This window comes from Episyrphus balteatus, chromosome 1 (assembly GCF_945859705.1).
Source record: "Episyrphus balteatus chromosome 1, idEpiBalt1.1, whole genome shotgun sequence".
Taxonomy (NCBI): Eukaryota; Metazoa; Arthropoda; class Insecta; order Diptera; family Syrphidae; genus Episyrphus; species Episyrphus balteatus.
Window position 1 is genome coordinate 84,819,944 of NC_079134.1, and position 17,832 is coordinate 84,837,775.

At 36.2% G+C, this 17,832-nt stretch overlaps 2 protein-coding genes across 2 annotated transcripts; both read right to left on the reverse strand.

Moving 5' to 3' along the window:
- Positions 1-9,381: 9,381 nt before the first annotated feature.
- On the reverse strand, positions 9,382-11,052 carry LOC129907890 (uncharacterized). Its single transcript, XM_055984377.1, has one exon. It carries the CDS (start codon positions 11,050-11,052, stop codon positions 9,382-9,384), a length of 1,671 nt encoding a protein of 556 aa, XP_055840352.1.
- Positions 11,053-11,100: 48 nt separating this feature from the next.
- LOC129907896 (uncharacterized) lies at positions 11,101-12,288 on the reverse strand. Its single transcript, XM_055984388.1, has one exon. It carries the CDS (start codon positions 12,286-12,288, stop codon positions 11,101-11,103), a length of 1,188 nt encoding a protein of 395 aa, XP_055840363.1.
- Between the last annotated feature and the right edge of the window lie 5,544 nt (positions 12,289-17,832).

Genomic DNA, 17,832 nt, shown 5'->3' on the forward strand with positions numbered 1-17,832 from the left:
CTTTTAAAATTAATGAGAGGTGGGCCAAATGTGGTAGGAAACGGGACGTTTTCGAACGCATTAATTCTTCCTGGCTTAATGAAACCCTAACTCTGCCACATAAATTTTTGGATGAAATTCCATCCACTTCAAATATTAAAAAAGTGGGAAGGCCAAAAAAAAATTTTGAAGAGTGCTGTGAAAAAATTAAAATGAAAAAAGTGCAAAGCCTCTTGGATTCATATAGCTTTGAAGAAATTGGAACGGCTTATGAAAAAAACTTGAGGAAAGTTGGAAAGAGAGATACTGCTGCTATAATTAAAAAATTGGCACTTAGTTCCCCAAAAGAAGGTTTGTTTTCAATATTGTATCATAAACATTTATTTACTTTTGATTTAATTAAGGTACAAATTTAAAGAAATCACTCAAAAAAGTGTCCTCTAACCGAATTTCTTTATCTGCTGATGAATCGCTAGCATTGATTGTGGATGCGCAGCTATCCACACATCAATATGAGATTGTGCGTCAGAAACTCAACAAATTTGTTCCAAATTTAATGCCCACATACGACAAAATTAAAGAATCCAAGAAGAAATGCTATCCTAATATGAACACTGTGTCAGAATCGGCTGCCACATGTGATCTTCAGATCTTAGTTGATCATAGTGTCAGGCGTTTATGTTTGGCAGAGAAAGATGTGTTGAATTGTGAGGATTTTAAAACAGGGCTTAAAGAATTATCTCTGATTTTTAAATGGGGATGTGATGGAGCCCAGCAAAGATCATATAAACAAAAATACACGTCTGAAGAATGTTATGACGAAAACCTTTTCAGCGTGTCTATGGTTCCAATTCAAATGTTTTGTCAGGAAGATCGTATCAAGACCATAATTTGGCAAAATCCTGCCCCCTCGTCAACAAGATACTGTCGCCCCATAAAACTTGTTTTTGCCAAGGAAACGACTGACTTGATAAAATTGGAAGTTGATCTGATGACTGAGCAAATAAACGCATTAGCACCTATTGAAATCCATGAGGAAGAATTTCATGTTACAATTAATCCAGTATTTTTGTTAACAATGGTAGATGGCAAAGTTGGCACTGCCTTATCACCTGTTATCATCGTCATCACAAACATGTTACATATGCGGTGCAAAGCCATCAGAAATGAACAATGCCACTATTATTTCGAGAAAGTCTTTGGATGCGTTTTCAATGTCCTTTGGGTTAAGTCCACTCCATTCTTGGATTCGTTTTATGGAGTGTATCCTTCATATAGCATACAGGCTTGATGTTTAGGTTTGGCAAGTCAAAGAGAAGGAAAGCAAGGAAAAGGTTAAAGCCAGGAAAGAACTCATACAAACAAGATTTAAAATGGAGACTGGCTTACGCATTGACATGCCAACTCAACAAGCTGGCAACTCGAACGATGGCAATACGGCAAGGCGATTCTTCCGAGACGAAAATAAAACGGCTGAAATAACAGGAATTGATATAGAGCTTCTAAAAGGGTTTCACATTATTTTAGAAGCCCTAGCTTCTGGATTTCCCATTAATTTGGATGCTTTTGAAGCATGTGCGACCAGGACTAGGACCTTGAGAAGTATGGATGGTATTACATGCCAGTAAGCGTTCATAAAGTATTATTTCATGGCAGACAAGTGATTGCTTCTTGCATTCTTCCAATTGGCCAACTTTCGGAGGAAGCGCAAGAGGCAAGAAACAAAGAGAATAGGAAATATCGGGAACTATTCACCAGAAAAACATCGCGGTTGCACACGATGACAGATCTTTTCAATCGACTGTTGATAACTTCTGATCCTTTCATTGCAAGTCTCAGGTGCATTCCAAAAAGAAAGAAAAATGTGATCGAGCATGAAGTCCTAGATCTTCTAAATGTCACAACTTAAGCTATCTTAAACTCTTTTAAAATATTTTTTTTTCTTGTAAAGTGTGAATGATTGTGGTTTTAATTTATATTTTGTTTAAAGTCCCCTCAATAAAAAGTTAGTTGCTGTATAAATTATTTAGTCTAATTTCATTTTTGTGTATATTCATTACAAATTGGAATTAACGAATTGCTTTTTTGCGAAACTTAGAAAAGTCTACCAAAGTGCAAAAAACGTGCACCTTCACAACTCCGTAAATCACAAAATTTTCTTAATATGTAAGAAAAAGTAGTTTTATTCTTTGTTGTATATATTCATCATGATTCTCGAACGAAAATATAACAAAAGACTTTTTTTGTAACCGTAATTATTTTTTTTGAAATGGGTCTGCAAAAGGCAAGAAACTTGTACTTTTGGAGCTCTGTACATCAAAAATTTCATGAAATATAGTAATAATCCAGTCAAATAAGGGTTTAACCTCGGAATGAATGTTAGTAGAAATTTTTTTTGCTCAATATCTTCCTTTTGCCATTCTATAACATATCTCAAAAGTCTAGAAAAATCTCATGTCCGCTTGTCGCGATTTCAAGGTCAAATCGCGAAATGGAGATTTTCAAAATTAGCAAAAATAGGCTATGGTATTATATACACAAATGATACATGATTTCAAGGTATTTTTTAATGCTTATTCCAAAAAATCTAAAATCAAGGCAATCTGACGTCTCTGAAAGTTATACTTGTTTTTCATCTTTCAACCCATATTATTATAACAGTTGCTAACTTACTACCGAAAAACCCTTAAAAGTAATGCTAGCGGAATCATATTTTGCATGAGGGTTTTCACATCCATTATCATTAAGAATCAAAACAATGCAATGCAAAAAAAACATTTATATCTATGACAAAATGGTATTTTTTGAGAAAAGAGGAAATTTTGGGATGTGCACTAAAAAACATCCTGGTACAATCTTGGAATTAGTGGTAATAGGCTAATTTTTTTGTTTCTTTCTTTGTTTGGATATTCTATAACTTATGTCAAAAATCTAAAAAAATCTCATGTCCGCAAGTTCTAATTTCCAAGGTTAAACTAAGTTAGGTGCAGATTTAAAAAAAAATAATAAGAAAACTTTAGATTCTTTTATGTATACCAACATAACCCATATTATTTCAAGGTATTTTTTAACGCTGATTCCAACAAAACCCACAATCAAATCAATATGACCATCCCTGAAAAGTAATGTACCTTATTCATGTTGATCTGACACAAATATCTGAAGAGTAGTTTTTCAATTTTTTCAAATCTGCACCTTATCTTCAAACCAAGAAAATTAGAACTTGCGGACATGAGATTTTTTTAGATTTTTGAGGGTAGTTAAAGAATATCCAAACAAAGATTAAAATGAAAAAATTAGCCTATTAGCACTTATTCCTAAGATGAACAAGAATCTTCTTTAGTGCATATCCTAAAATTTGCCCCTCCATCAAAAAATACCATTATTTCGTAGGTATATATATTTTTTGTAATGGATTGTTTTGATTTTTAATAATGATGGATTCTAAAATCTTCATGCAAAATTTGGTTCATCTACCATAACTTTTAAGGGTTTTTCGGCAGTAAGTTTGCAACTGTTATAATAATATGAGTTGACAGATGAAAAACCCGTATAACTTTTTCCAGAGACGTCAGATAGTCTTGATTTTAGATTTTTTGGAATCAGCATTAAAAAATACCTTGAAATTATGTATCATATGTGTATATAATACCATAGCCTATTTTTGCTAATTTTGAAAATCTCCATTTCGCGATTTGACCTTGAAATCGCGACAAGCGGACATGAGATTTTTCTAGACTTTTGAGATATGTTATAGAATGGCAAAAGGAAGATATTGAGCAAAAAAAATTTCTACTAACATTCATTCCGAGATTTACCCCTTTTTTCTCCTTATTTGACTGTATTATAATGATTGTAGTTAAATTAAGTTTTTAACATGCTTAAGATCAATTTTGCAAAAAAAAAATAACAAAAAACATAAACTTGTAAGCGCTATTAATTTAATTCCGCTAGATTAGCGAATTCCCACACTGTGCATCGTGGTCGTCGTCGTTACGTCCTAGTTTCATCTTTTAACTTTCTTTTAATAAAAATAAAAATAAACATTTTGCAACCTATTGAATTCGGTTTCGGTATAAATAATTTATTATAAAGAAAAAAGTGTTACATGGTATCATTTATTACTGTAAGTGTTAACGTTGTATATAATAGTTTTTTTAAATTTTGATAATTTTTTTTAGAAAACTGCCCCTCCCACCTTAACGGGGGGAGATAGACCCCCCTCCCAAAGAAAAAAATGTTTGTTTTGAGCTCCTCTACAAAAACACGTTATCAAATCCTGGCGCCCAAGTTATCCTACTACGTGCCGAAACAACATTTTTGTTCTATACCTAAAAGTTCGAATTTCTGTATCTGGATTGAAATCGAAAAATTTTTTTTTCTAAGCCAATTTTAAACTGATTTTCATAAAAAATACCTCGTTTGATTTGGAAATAAATATTATTTTAGAATATATTTTTAAAACAGCATGCTGTTGTGAAAACATATACTTTAATTTGACGTCGAAGTTGGATAAATGACGAAAAAGATGGAATTTTTGAACTTTGACAGCTTTTAAATTCTAGGTGGTTTAACCGAGTTACATCTTTTATACATTGTTGAAAAGGTATCTTTATCTCCCATAAGAAACTGTAAAATAAATCGAAAATGAGTACAAATTTGACGAAGCTAGATTTTTACAATGTTACAAAAAAAACGTTTTTGGCCCCTAACTCCAGATTTTGGGGGTGTTAGGGACTTTTTAAATACCGTTTCGTAATCAGTGCGACTAGCTCTACAAAACGTGATAGGTCTCCGCCCGCGTATATTTTAAAACCTCATTTTTGTAACACCGTGTTATTATTGTTTGTGCACAGGGTTTTTCCATAAAAAAGGATGGCGCCAGGCAAGCTAATCGCCCATGCAAAGTGTTGTATTTTTTTTTTCGCGAAAATGAGAAAAGAGAATAATGGATCTCTCCCACAGTCGCAAATCGCATCGTCTGGTATCATGGTGTTTTTTGTATTCTTGTTTTTTAAAAACTGTGTTTTTTTTTATCTCTTTCATAAATTTATGGTGTTGCATGTTAGGTATATAAAGGTACTATTGATAGTTCGTACTTTTTTGTGCTTCTGAGTTCTGAGCAACTATGTGGATATTTATTTTTCTATGAACAAAAAAATTGGAAAGACAGAGGCGGTTTGTAATGTAATTCATATTATAATACAAAAATCAAATTTTCGAATTCGATTATGGATGAAATTGTCTTTTTCTATGAAATCGCCCAACAAGTGTTCCGCTTTTCTATTACTTCATTTGGAGTTTTGTTTGCTTTTTTAGTTGTATTTTTTTTTTTTTTTTGGTTGAGATAGGTATAAACGTTGCTCCAAAGGAAAAAAGAAGATTAAATTAACGGAAGTATGGCCATTTGAATCTATATTTTTTTCGCATTTTTAATTTTACTCAAGTACCTACGCCTACCAAGTGATGTAGGTAAGGTATTAGGTATACATAGATGCGCAGAAAGATAGAAAAGTTCAACACTCAAATCCAACGGAAAATGAAAATACAAGTGAATTCGGTTGCGCAATGCAAAACAATTCTCCAATCTTTATACACTTGCAACCCTTTTTTGGCTATTTCCTAGATGTTGTTTTTTTTTTACCTAACTACAATTTTATGGCTTTGGTTCTCTAGAAAGGGAAAGAGAATGCAAATGAAGATACCGAGAGAGAACTGAGTTGAGATGACGTTGAACGTGGGAGATGTATGGCGAAGAAAGGTCACTAATACACTCAAGCTCATTTACATGAAGTCTGAGTTCGTCATTCGGGGACACCCAGTCTTAACTTGAAGTTTTCGACCAAGATTTCCTATGAGCTTTTTCCGCCATTTTGAAAAAAGCATAAAATTATTTTTTTTTGACAATAACTCGGCTATCCGTCGAGATACGAACATTTTTCAAGAAGTTTTTTTTGTAGCTTTGTTTTCAAGATATTGATCGAAAAAGTCAAAAATTTAGGACATGCCATTTGTTTTTTGACGTTATCTATTTTTTGGTGATGAATAGCGAAAAAATTATTAAAACAAAATTTGTAGACCCTGTTCAGACCTACAATTTCGTATTTTTATTTTTATTTTTATTTTGGGTGCTTGGAAAATTTAGGATAAATGGTATATGAAACATGAAAGGGGAAAAATAAATTGCCCACAAACAAATTGGTGGAAAGGGGGTGGGTGGCCGAAAAAGTGGGGTGGGTGTCAAAAATCGTGGTTTTTCACGATTTCTATCAAAAGTAGACCTCCTATCAAAAAAAGTTAAATGCAAAAGTTGTAGATAATATAAATCTCTACAACCATTTTTGTATATAACCTCAAAAATATTGAAAAAAAATGTAAAAATGCGATTTTTTTATTTTTTATTTTTATCTTTTACAAAAATGGTTGGATTGTAACAAAACTTGGTTTAATATTACTTTATGTTTTCTTTCTATTTAAAATGTTTTTTTTTGAGCAAAAAGTTAATTTTTGGATTTATGATGAATCTAATTTGAAAAAATAGACTAATTTTCAATCAAAAAAGTTGCCGAAAAAAATTTTGATTTTTGAAAAGTTTGGAATGCAAGGCATTCGATTTTATCTGCCCTGTTCGATTTCACTAGTCAAAAAGTTTTTTTTAGAGAAATCAACATATATTTTTCTAATGGTTTTTTGTGCGCTGAGCTCGAATCCATAGTCAAAAAAATTCTATCACATCACGTTTTTGAGATATTACCATGCCAAAACATCACACAAAAAGTGTTTTCGACGTTCAAAACTCAATAACTCAAAAACTTTTCACGTTAGAGCTATTCTAATGCTAGATTCAAATATAGAAAGTCAAATGCATTTAGAAAAGTATAATTTGGTTTCTATGGAAAATTATTTCTCGCCAATATTACTGTCACTTACGGAAAAATCGATCTTAAAAATCCTTTTTTTTTTTGAAAAGGTGGAACGAAGTCCGCCTTGTCAGCTAGTAATAATATAAACATTAAAAAAAACATGAATGATTGTTTTTTTTACATCCAAACGAGCGGCTTGCTTGGCGCGTCCCAAAAAAAAAAATAAAAATACGAAATTGTAGGTCTGAACAGGGTCTACAAATTTTATGTTAATAATTTTTTCGCTATTCATCACCAAAAAATAGATAATGTCAAAAAAATGGCATGTCCTAAATTTTTGATTCGATCAATATCTCGAAAACGGTTGATGATACGCGAAAAATGTGTATGTATGAATTGTAGAACGTATCTAGACAGATAGCCAAGTTATTGTCAAAAAAAAAAAAAAAAAAAAAACAATTTTATCCTTTTTTTCAAAATGGCGGAAAAAGCTCATAGGAAATCTTGGTCGAAAACTTCAAGTTAAGCTTTCTTAAGCATCCTCTACAACATATCCAAATTTTTTTTTAACCAAGTATGCTTAATTTCTTTGTAGAAAATTTAATAAAGATTTTAAATATGTCCTTGAATTTTCTTAAATGATCCGTTTTTGAGATATTGACAGTCAAAGTCAAAAGTATGGTTTTTGGTTTGATGACTGATATTGCAGTCTAAAAAAATCGTAGAAGTTTGAATCAAAAAAATCTTAAAGCCAAATAAATAGCCTTTCTAAAAATAATAATCATTTTATCACAAAAAATTTTCTCACTTTTAAGAGAAAAGTAAAAATAAAAAAAAATGGAAAATTTTGGTTATTGAACAATTCCGACGATTTAGCTATTTAGTCATAAAATCCTGAAACTAGAAGAATTTATCTTTCGCATGCTTTTTGTTTTGTCATGATGCGATCATGTTTAACTGAAGCACAGCCTATCGAAAATCACTAAAAAAATCACGGTTTTTTTGTTCCCTCAATTTTTTGGGCTAGTGAAATTAAATGTATGTTATAAGCTAGTTTTAGTTTCATTTTTGAGTAGCGTACATCAATTAACCGTCATTCCGGGAACGCTTGTTTTGGAGTGTCTTTAGACTAAAGTCTATTTTTTTGTGATATTATGATCAAAAATCGAGGCCTTTACAATATAATCTCAAAAATGTTTTGTTTTACTTTGTGACATAAAAAAAAATTAATTACGATCAAAACGTCATTTCCGGGAACGCTCTTAGAATGTGAATAAATAATGTGGTTTTACACTCATAACTTTGCAGTTTTTGGGTATTTTTAATCAGTATCCTATATAAGTATGGCTGTAATATACACTTTTATCAAAAAAGTTACAAGAAAAGAAGAGAAAAAATTACATATGGCCTAGGAACTTCGAACGTGCATAAAGGCATTTTTTTTGTAGAAATTGGCCTTTGAATCATGAAATAAAGTTATATTTGATTAATTTAAGAACTACTATCTGACTATCATCATGCACATTGATACTTTTTCTAGACCCCTAAAGTCGTTTTGAAGAGATCACCATCATTTCGGGAAACGTTTTTCTAGTAGGTACCTACTAATTTTTGGGGTTTTGCAGTAAATTGAAAAAATATACATTTGTATGCTCTGCCCGTTCATTAACCGACAAATTATAGCTAAAGTGAACATTTGAGCACAAATTTTTTTATTATAAAACAAAGTTGATTTTTTTAAGAATTCGGTACTCGAAATTTCCCACCTCCATGAGTTTGACGCGTATGTATTAATGCAACTACTTGAAGAGTGACAAGTTAATTAAAATACATACATAGGTATCTTAGTATATCGCACATACGAAAAAGAAAAAAAGTGTTTTTGTTCTCATTTTTTTCAAACAATGCATCTCTTCTCTTCTAAAATAAATAGTTTCACTTTCAATTTATGAGAAAAGAGATGTAGACACAAAGAACTTAAAAACGCTATGACTTTCGGGTTCTTGATCTGCTTAACCTTCCGATAACAACATTGTATCGTAGCACAGCGGAGGCAGATGGAAGTACAAATATTGCACCAGTAAAAATAAAACACGTAAAAGAATTATAGTGGAAAATGTTATAAAAACCACTCTTTATTTTAAATCAAAAACGCTGCACAATAAAACCTGCTATATAAACTTGCTTCCTGCTAGACCTGCTTCCTTCACGAGTTTCAAATTAGAACTGACTTTCGTCAAAGATAAAAATAAGACGAAAGCTACTCTTTCGTCAAGTTACCTAAAAAGAAGAATAAAAATGTAGATTATAATTATAGCGTCGACTGCAGAGTTACTAGGCTCGTGCAGTTCGATACAAAGTAATATAAAAAATATAAATTATAAAGTGAAACATCGACTGCAGAGTTACCAAGCTCATGCAGTTCGATACAGTCCCGGCGAAAACCTACGGTTTTCCACCCTTTCGCTTTTTATTTTATATATTCCTGCTTAAAGTATTCCTGCTCAAATTATTCCTGCTTAAATTATTCCAGCTTAAATTATTCCTGCTCTTCAATTGGCAGGATACAGATTTTCTGCACCGGCCTTGTCAGTTGATTGGTTGCTGTTTGGAGCACCACGCTTCTCACTAGTCTATCCCTGCTATGTATCAGTTTCAGTATTCGCCCCATCGCCCATGCTGATGGTGGGAAATTCTCGCTCTTTATTATGCACAACTGTCCTTCTCTCAAGCCATATTTCTCCCTGCGCCATTTCTTTCTCTCATATAGAGTAGATAAGTACTCTTCCTGCCACCTGCTCCAGAAGTGCGCAAGCATAGTCTTACGCTCCTTCCATAGTTTTATGCCTTTTGTATTTGGCATTTCATTAGTCACAAATGGTAATGGTAACACTAATGGTTCACCAACCAAAAAATGTCCCGGCGTTAACGCCTGCAGATCATTTGGATCGTCGCTCAATGGATGTAGCGGTCTTGAATTCAAGATGGCTTCGATCCCAGTAAGTAATGTCAAAAATTGCTCATATGCTAAAACCTTCGCTCCAACTGTTCTCGTCAAATGATATTTCATTGACTTCACCGCTGCTTCGTATATACCACCTTGGTGTGGTGCTGCTGGAGTCATAAATCTCCATTCCGTCCCTTTCCAGCTCAAGTGCTCAAAAGTATCCTTCACTAGCCAACGCTCTTTTGCCTTCTCTAATTCTTTCGCTGCACCAACAAATGCTGTACCATTGTCGCTGTATAACCTTGCACACCTGCCCCTTCTCGCTATGAATCTTTCGAAACAAGCAATAAACGCTACTGAAGTGAGAAGTGATACCACATCAATATGCACTGCTCTTGTTTTCAAACAGACAAAAATGGCGACCCAACATTTCTGCCTTATGATTTGCTCTCCTGCTCTGTCGATCATTTTGATCTCAAACGGCCCTGCATAATCCACACCTGTTTGCAGAAAGGCCTTTCCTGCTATTACTCTCTCTGATGGTAAGTCAGCCATCAATTGCATCTCAAAGCGATGATTGTGTCGCACACAAACCAAACACTTATGTAGATAGCTTCTTAGCCCGCTTCGGATCTTTGGAATCCAAAATTTCTGACGAATATGCTGCATCATAACCTGCACCGCTCCATGCTTAGTTGCTGGATGAGCACTATGCATGATTAACCAGGCTAATCGAGACCCATTTGGTACGATAGCTGGATGCCTTCTCTCGTATTCCATCTCTGCTCGCTCTAATCTTCCACCAACTCTTAGAATCATTTTGCCATCTAGAATTGGTTTCAGAGATTCTATCCTGCTCTTTTCTGGTAAACACCAGTCCTTCTCTATACAAGCAATTTCTTTCGAAAAATACTTTTCCTGCTCTTTTTTTAGTAAATGACCAAGTGATTCCATCTTCTCTTCAGAAGACGGTTGATCAAATACCCCTGCTATATTACCTGCTCTTCTTGTCCTTCTCGTTCGACGCATACAACGTCTCACTCGCTGCTCATAACGTCTCCTTCTCTTACCATATCGCTTCTCCATCTCTTTTCGTTTCTTTTCCTTTGCTTTAGTTTTGTTGACAAAGCGAAGAACATAGCTGATTATATTTATAGCCTCCTCTAGTGTGGGTGTGTATTCGATTAATGGAATACTCCTGCTCCAGTGCTTCACGTAGATGGATAAGGGTTCTGTAACTCTAGTAACTATCAAAACCTTCATCTCATCCCTCCCCCCATCTGAAACATTTGGCACAAACTTTTCAGATGATCAGCTCCACCGAGGTTTTGTCAACCATTCCGGCCCATGCAACCATAAGTTGTTATTTACCAATGCTGATGGCTTGATTCCTCTGCTTAGGAGATCAGCCGGGTTATCCTGCGTCCTGACATGTCTCCACCTTTTGACTTCGGTGTTCGTCTGTATAGACGCGACTCTATTTGCTACGAATGTTTTCAAATTGTATGGAAGTTTGTTTATCCAATGCAACGCTACGAGTGAGTCTGACCAGAGCTCGTACTCAACACCTGCCCATTCCATTGTCTTGATGACGCTAGCAACTAGTCGTCCCAATAATTCCGCTGCTGCAAGCTCCAAGCGCGGTATTGTCACTGTTTTGAGTGGTGCAACCCGTGTCTTTGCTGTGAGGAGACTTGCTGAAATCCTGCCATTTGCACATATCGTTCTCACGTAAATCGCTGCACCATATGCTCTTTCGGACGCATCCGAAAACCCATGTAATTCCTGGTGTATCTCTTTCGAGGTACCTATCCATCTCTGAATTCTCACATTCTCTAGGAATGTTATTTCCTGCCAAAATTCTCTCCATCTCTCATATATCTCTCTTGGCAATGTCTCATCCCAACCGACGTTCAAACGCCATATGTCTTGGATAATAATTTTCCCTATGATCGTAACAGGAGCTATAAACCCATTAGGATCATAAAGTTGTGCCACGCTGCTCACTACGCTTCTCTTTGTCATTGCCTGCTCAATTGCTGGTGTCTTCACCACGAAAGTGAATTGGTCCTTCTCAAGTAGCCACTTAAGGCCTAAAATTGATGCCTTCTCGTCATCTTCAAATAAGATTGACTCCTGCTCTTCATAATTCATATCCTTCACAAGAGCCCTGGAATTTGATTTCCATTTTCTAAGCTCAAACCCTGCTCCTCTCAAAACATGATTGATATCTTTCGATAATTCGATCGCCTGCTCTTCGGAATCAGCACCAGTGGTGCAGTCATCCATATAAAAATCTTCCATAATTGCTTTAGCCGCATTTGGAAATTCCTGCTCCGCTTCCCTTGCACATTGTATTAATGCTCGCACAGCATTGTAAGCTGATGAGGTCATACCGTAGGTGACGACTGTCAACCAGTATTCTTTCAAATCGTCCTGCTGATTCTCTCGCCAAAATATACGCTGCAAATCCCATTGCTCCTGCACAACCTTCACCATTCTGAACATCATTTTAATGTCCGCACTGATGGCAATTCGATGCCTACGGAATCGCATTAAAATTTCGTGCAGATCCTTCTGTAATTTTTCGCCCAACATCTGCACTTCGTTCAATGAAATGCCTCTATTTGTCCTGCAGCTTGCATCAAATACAACTCTAAATTTCTTAGTGACGCAATGATGTGGTATGTGGTATACTGTGCTACCCTGCGCTCTACCAGTTACTGGTACCATGTGTCCTGCTCTCTCATACTCTCTCATGAATTGTATATACATATGTTTCAATTCAGAATCTCCTGCTAATCTTCTCTCTTAAGCGAAAAATCTTCTCTTTGCTGTAAGCTCTGAACTGCCCATTTCCTTCACTGATTCCTTTAGGGGAATTGTCACGACAAATCTGCCAGAGTCATCACGTGAAAACGTTTTGATGAAATTTTGCTCTACCTGCTCCTGCTCCTGCGACCTGCTCGATGACATCTCAATGTCATCCAACTGCCATAAACGCTTAAGCGATTCATGAAGTTGATTATTGTCCATGCACACGACATGTGACACCTGCTCTTGTACCCTGCTATGTATTTCGCTCTCATATTCTCCGAGTATGACCCTGCCAAATACAGTTTCCATCTCTAATATCCTGCTTGGCTGACGCCCTGCAACAGAAACAAACGTTTCTGCTACGAACCTGCTACCCAGTAGTAAATCTGCCGGCCCTGCTTTCCAATAATATGGATCTGCCAATATTGGCCCTGCTATGTCCTTCTCTGGTGGTTGCAAATTGTGTGTAGGCACAATTGGCTGCCATTTGCTTTCTTTTGGTAGCACCAAAAAGTCCTGCTTTATTGAAACCTGCGAATTGAACCATGGACTCACTAAGAGTGTGGTTTTGTGTTTGATATTGAAGGGCTCGCCTTCAACACCAACCATTCTTCTTGCTATTTGCTCTTTTGGTAAGGCCAATCTCTGGGCAAGCTGATAGCTAACCAGATTGGGCTGTGCGCCTGTATCAAAAAGTGCCCTTATCGGACCATATTTCCTGCCATCCATCTCAATTCTTACTTGTGCCGTAGGCATCAAAGTAAAATTTACCTGCTCATTAAAAGATGTCGAATAAATTTTATTTGTATTTTTATTCGTTTTGCTTTGACTTGATACATTCTTGTTTCTTTTAAAGTCGCCCCAAGACGTACTTTCCTGCTCACTTCCTGCTGTTTCCTGCTCCTGCCCCTGCTTCCTGCTTTTGTCCAATCGAGGACGTTTCTCAGAATGGACGGTTAGTCAATCTTGCTTTTGTTTATTCTCGTTACTCCTTCTCTTCCTGCTATTTTCCTGCATGTGAAAGACCGCATCGCCTTTCCTTATCTCTCTCATCGGGCAGAGTACACTATTGTGCATCTGCTTACCAGGGCACCTAACGCATGCGCCCTGAAAACAATCTCTAGACACATGCCCGGTCTTCAAGCAGTTTGGACAAAGTGCCTTCTCCTTCACAAGAACCTGCTTAGCTCGCAAATTCAACGCCCCAAATTCTGGGCATCGCCACATCGGATGATCTTTTGAGCTACACGAGTGACAAGGTAATGGCCCTTTATCGATTGGTGTTAAATTTCGTGCTCCGCTGCTCGGCCCTGCTCCTGCTAGCACATCGCTTCTTCCTGCTCGAGACGTATCTGGCCTGCTCGGACCTGCTCTGATGTTATCAACCTTGCTTAGTGCTGATCGTGTCTGTTGTGAAGACAACGAATTATCAGCCCTCCTGCTCGCTGCTCCACCAAGAGTTTCTGCCCTTTTATCAAGGAAGGCACAGAACTCCTTTGCGGTTGGCTCTTCGGAAGTACGCACTTCTTCCCACCTGCACGCCGTCTCATTGTCCAGCTTCTCATGTAGAACATGGATGACAATCATGTCCCAATGCTCAGTCGGGACTCCCTGCGCTGCCAACTGACGAAGCATTTCATACGTCGTGTTGGCCATCTTTTGAAGGTCTCCTGCTCTAGGTGCACCCTGCATTTCAGGAAGCTTGAAGAAGTTTCGCAGTAGCTCCCTGCACGTCGCATATTTCTTAATGTATATTTGGTATATGCGAGCCCACGCTTCAAAATAGTTTTTCTCGGTGAGCTGCCACTCGCCGAGAGTTCTCGCTGCCCTGCCAGATAGCGATGCCTTCAAATAGGAGAATTTGTATGAAGGTGCTATCCTGTCGTTTTCGTGGATCGCTACTACGAACCTATCCCGAAAACCCTGCCATTTAGTTATGTCACCGTCGAAGTAGCCCCAGGTGTTCTTCACGTCGTGTGGTGAAAACGGAAGATTAACCCGGACTTCGATCGGCCCTGCTAATCCTGCTAATCCTGCTTGACCTGCTTGACCTGCTGGACCTGCTTGACCTGCTGCCATGTCCACCTTTTCTTTCAAGGCGGCATAGGCGTCAAAATAGTTAGCCTCTGCTTCGGCAATCCTTCGCTGCATCTCGACATTTATCAGCAAGTCGTCGGCCAATGCAATTCTGGCCTCGGACACCTTGATTTGTGCCCAGGCATCCTGCAAGGCTTCAAGCCTAACCTGCGCAGCTGCCATCGAACAATCACCAAAGGTTGGCGATCGCACGAATGCCAGCATCCTGCTAACCGAAAATATTCCGGCATCCAGCGTATAGCTGTCATTAGATTCCTGCTGTTCCATCTCTTATATTTTTTTAAATATTCCTGCTCGCTGCTCTTTAACCTGCTCGCTGCTCTGTAATGGTACAAAAAACATGGCATTAGTATAAAGTTTACCAATGCTTGACCTGAAACCCAAAAAAAAAATCAAATAAAAATAATTTGCAGTAGGTACTTTAATGTGGAGTTTCCCAGTATGCAATATAAATAAAGATAAAAAAAATAATATATTAATGAAAATATAATTCGCAAATAAATATAAACCATAGATAACCCCATTGGTCGACTGTTGCTGCTCTTGTTGTTATTGTTTGAAGAAGGAAAATTCCTGCTCTCAACAAAAATATTGTTGTTCCTGCTCACAACAAAAATATTGTTGTTCCTGCTCACAACAAAAATATTGTTGTTCCTGCTCACAACAAAAATATTGTTGTTCCTGCTCACAACAAAAATATTGTTGTTCCTGCTCGTCAGAATTCAAATTGCTTTTGAGTTTTTACATTATCCTGCTGCTTGCAAGCATCCTGCTATTGAAAACTAGCACCGTCGTGCTTTAAGTTTTCCCCTGCTCGCTGCTCTGTTTCCATTTTTTTTTTGTTTTAATCCTGCTTCCTGCTCATTTATTTTGGACTCGCATATATGCATGCTTTGAGTTCCTCCTGCTTCCATCTCATTGAGGCGATCGGCACAATTGTGCTCGTTCCCTCCTATACCTGCTCGCTTTTATCTCACCGCACGTCGCTTAGTAAGAAAAAAAAGGAAACACAAAAAAACTTATCTCCAGCATTATAGCAACAGCAACAGTCAACTCCCCATTCTAGAAAATTATTTTACCTTTAAAATAAATGAAATGCTAATCAGAATGTTTTTAATAAATGTCCCAATTTATGGCACATCAAAAAAAAAGAAACAACAAAACCAAAACAATACAAATAATAGTAATGAAAAGAATTAAAATAACAGCACATATAAATTTCATCCATCTCACTCATGCACCATTCATTCATTTGGACAACATTCCAAATATCCTGCTATGCTCTTGCTCGTTACCGCTGCTCAGATTTTTTATTCAACACACAGAATAATTTTCATATGCCTGCCCCTGCTATCGCTGCACAGATTTTTTTTTTTTTTTCATCAACATACAGAATAATTTTCATATGCCTGCCCTGCTCTTGCACACACGCCATCGCTGCTCAGATTTCTTTTTTCTAGAAATTTCCAGAAAGAAATGCGCACATACAAATAAAATCCATCAGGTATCCAAGTTGTTGAAGCCTGCGCAATGCGCACATTCATTCCGACAGGGACAACAACAAAAAATCAAAGCAATAATAAAAAAAATAGCACACACAAACAAAATACACTGCACTGTTGCTGCCGCAACTATTACCATTCGCTGCACAAATATTTAATATATTAAACAAAATATAGTGGACTGTATTATTACCTGCTGAATAATTTGATTAGGAAAAATTAAATTGTTTGTGAAATATTATAAAAGGAAAAAAAAGTGCACTTATGCGCGATTGAAAATATATTGAGAAAACACGACTTGCTCCTGCGTCTTTGTTTTTTCGAATGAAATAAATTTTGTTTCATTCTCCTGCTTCCTGCTATGAGCTTGCTGTCGCGCTTGCTCTTGTGTGATCGCTGCACATTCGCTCTTGTGTGGTCGCTGCACATTCGTTCTTGTGTGTTAGTTGCTTTTTTATATTTTTTTCTCCTTTCGCTGCACGTATTAGTGCGTTTTTCTCTTTGATGGATAAAACTCTCTTACCCTTTTCAAATTATTGATGCAGAATTTGCAACTGTCGCTTACACACATCATGTTGAAACATGATTTGTGTGCATAGATAAAATTAAAAGTAAAATAAACCTTTTTCGCTACTTAAATATTGTGAGCACATAGTAAATATGAAAAATGTGCTGCCTGCTGCCTGCTGTAATTACTTACTCATGTCGAGACATGATTCCTGCTCGTTTTTTGTGCTTGTCTACGTGACTTTTTGTAGCACTTTTTTTCCAAATTTTCTCGCTCGTTTTTTCACGAGATTTTGCTCCTGCTGCGCTGCACTTTTTACACATTGCTTCTATATTAATTTCACGCACGCACATACATTTTTTTTTTTTTTTATTTAAACAACGCGCTTGTACATACTGATCCGTCGCACGGTTGTCCAAAATGACTTATCTCGTTGCAAAAATCATAACTTTTGAACGGATTGAGTTAGCGGTACAATTTTTTTTTTTATTTGAAGGACATTTCTAGGGCTGTTATACCAATGAATTTCAATAAAATTATTTCACAGGGTGTTTCGGAATCATCGGCCAAAAACAGATTTTCTTTAAAAAAAAAGTTTAAATTAAAATTGGTATGCCATTTTGTAGAAATCACTAATCCACATTTAAAAACAAAATTTCAAAAAAATACAATGTCCCGTTTTCGAAAATTTTATTTTTCAAAAAAAAATTTCAAAATTTTTTTAAAAATCCAAAATTAATTTTTTTTAAATTTTATTTTTGGCTTATATTTGAGTTATATAAGTGCTTCTTCGCAAAAAGTTTCGTTGAAATCGAATAAGCCGTTTCGGAGAATATCGGATTTGAAAAAAAACGGTTTTATGGCAGGTACCGTAAAAAATCCATTCGGTTCCATGCATTAAGCCGAATAGGGTATGTGTACCAATCAATTGTTGATCCAAAATAAAAATATTTAGCTGCGCATGCTTGCGCACTGCCGAGATTTTGTACTTTGAAAAAAAATGAAGGCAGAAGGAACAGATTTTCTTTAAAAAAAAATGTTTAAATTAAAATTGGTATGCCATTTTGTAGAAATCACTAATCCGCATCTAAAAACAAAATTTCAAAAAAATACAATGTC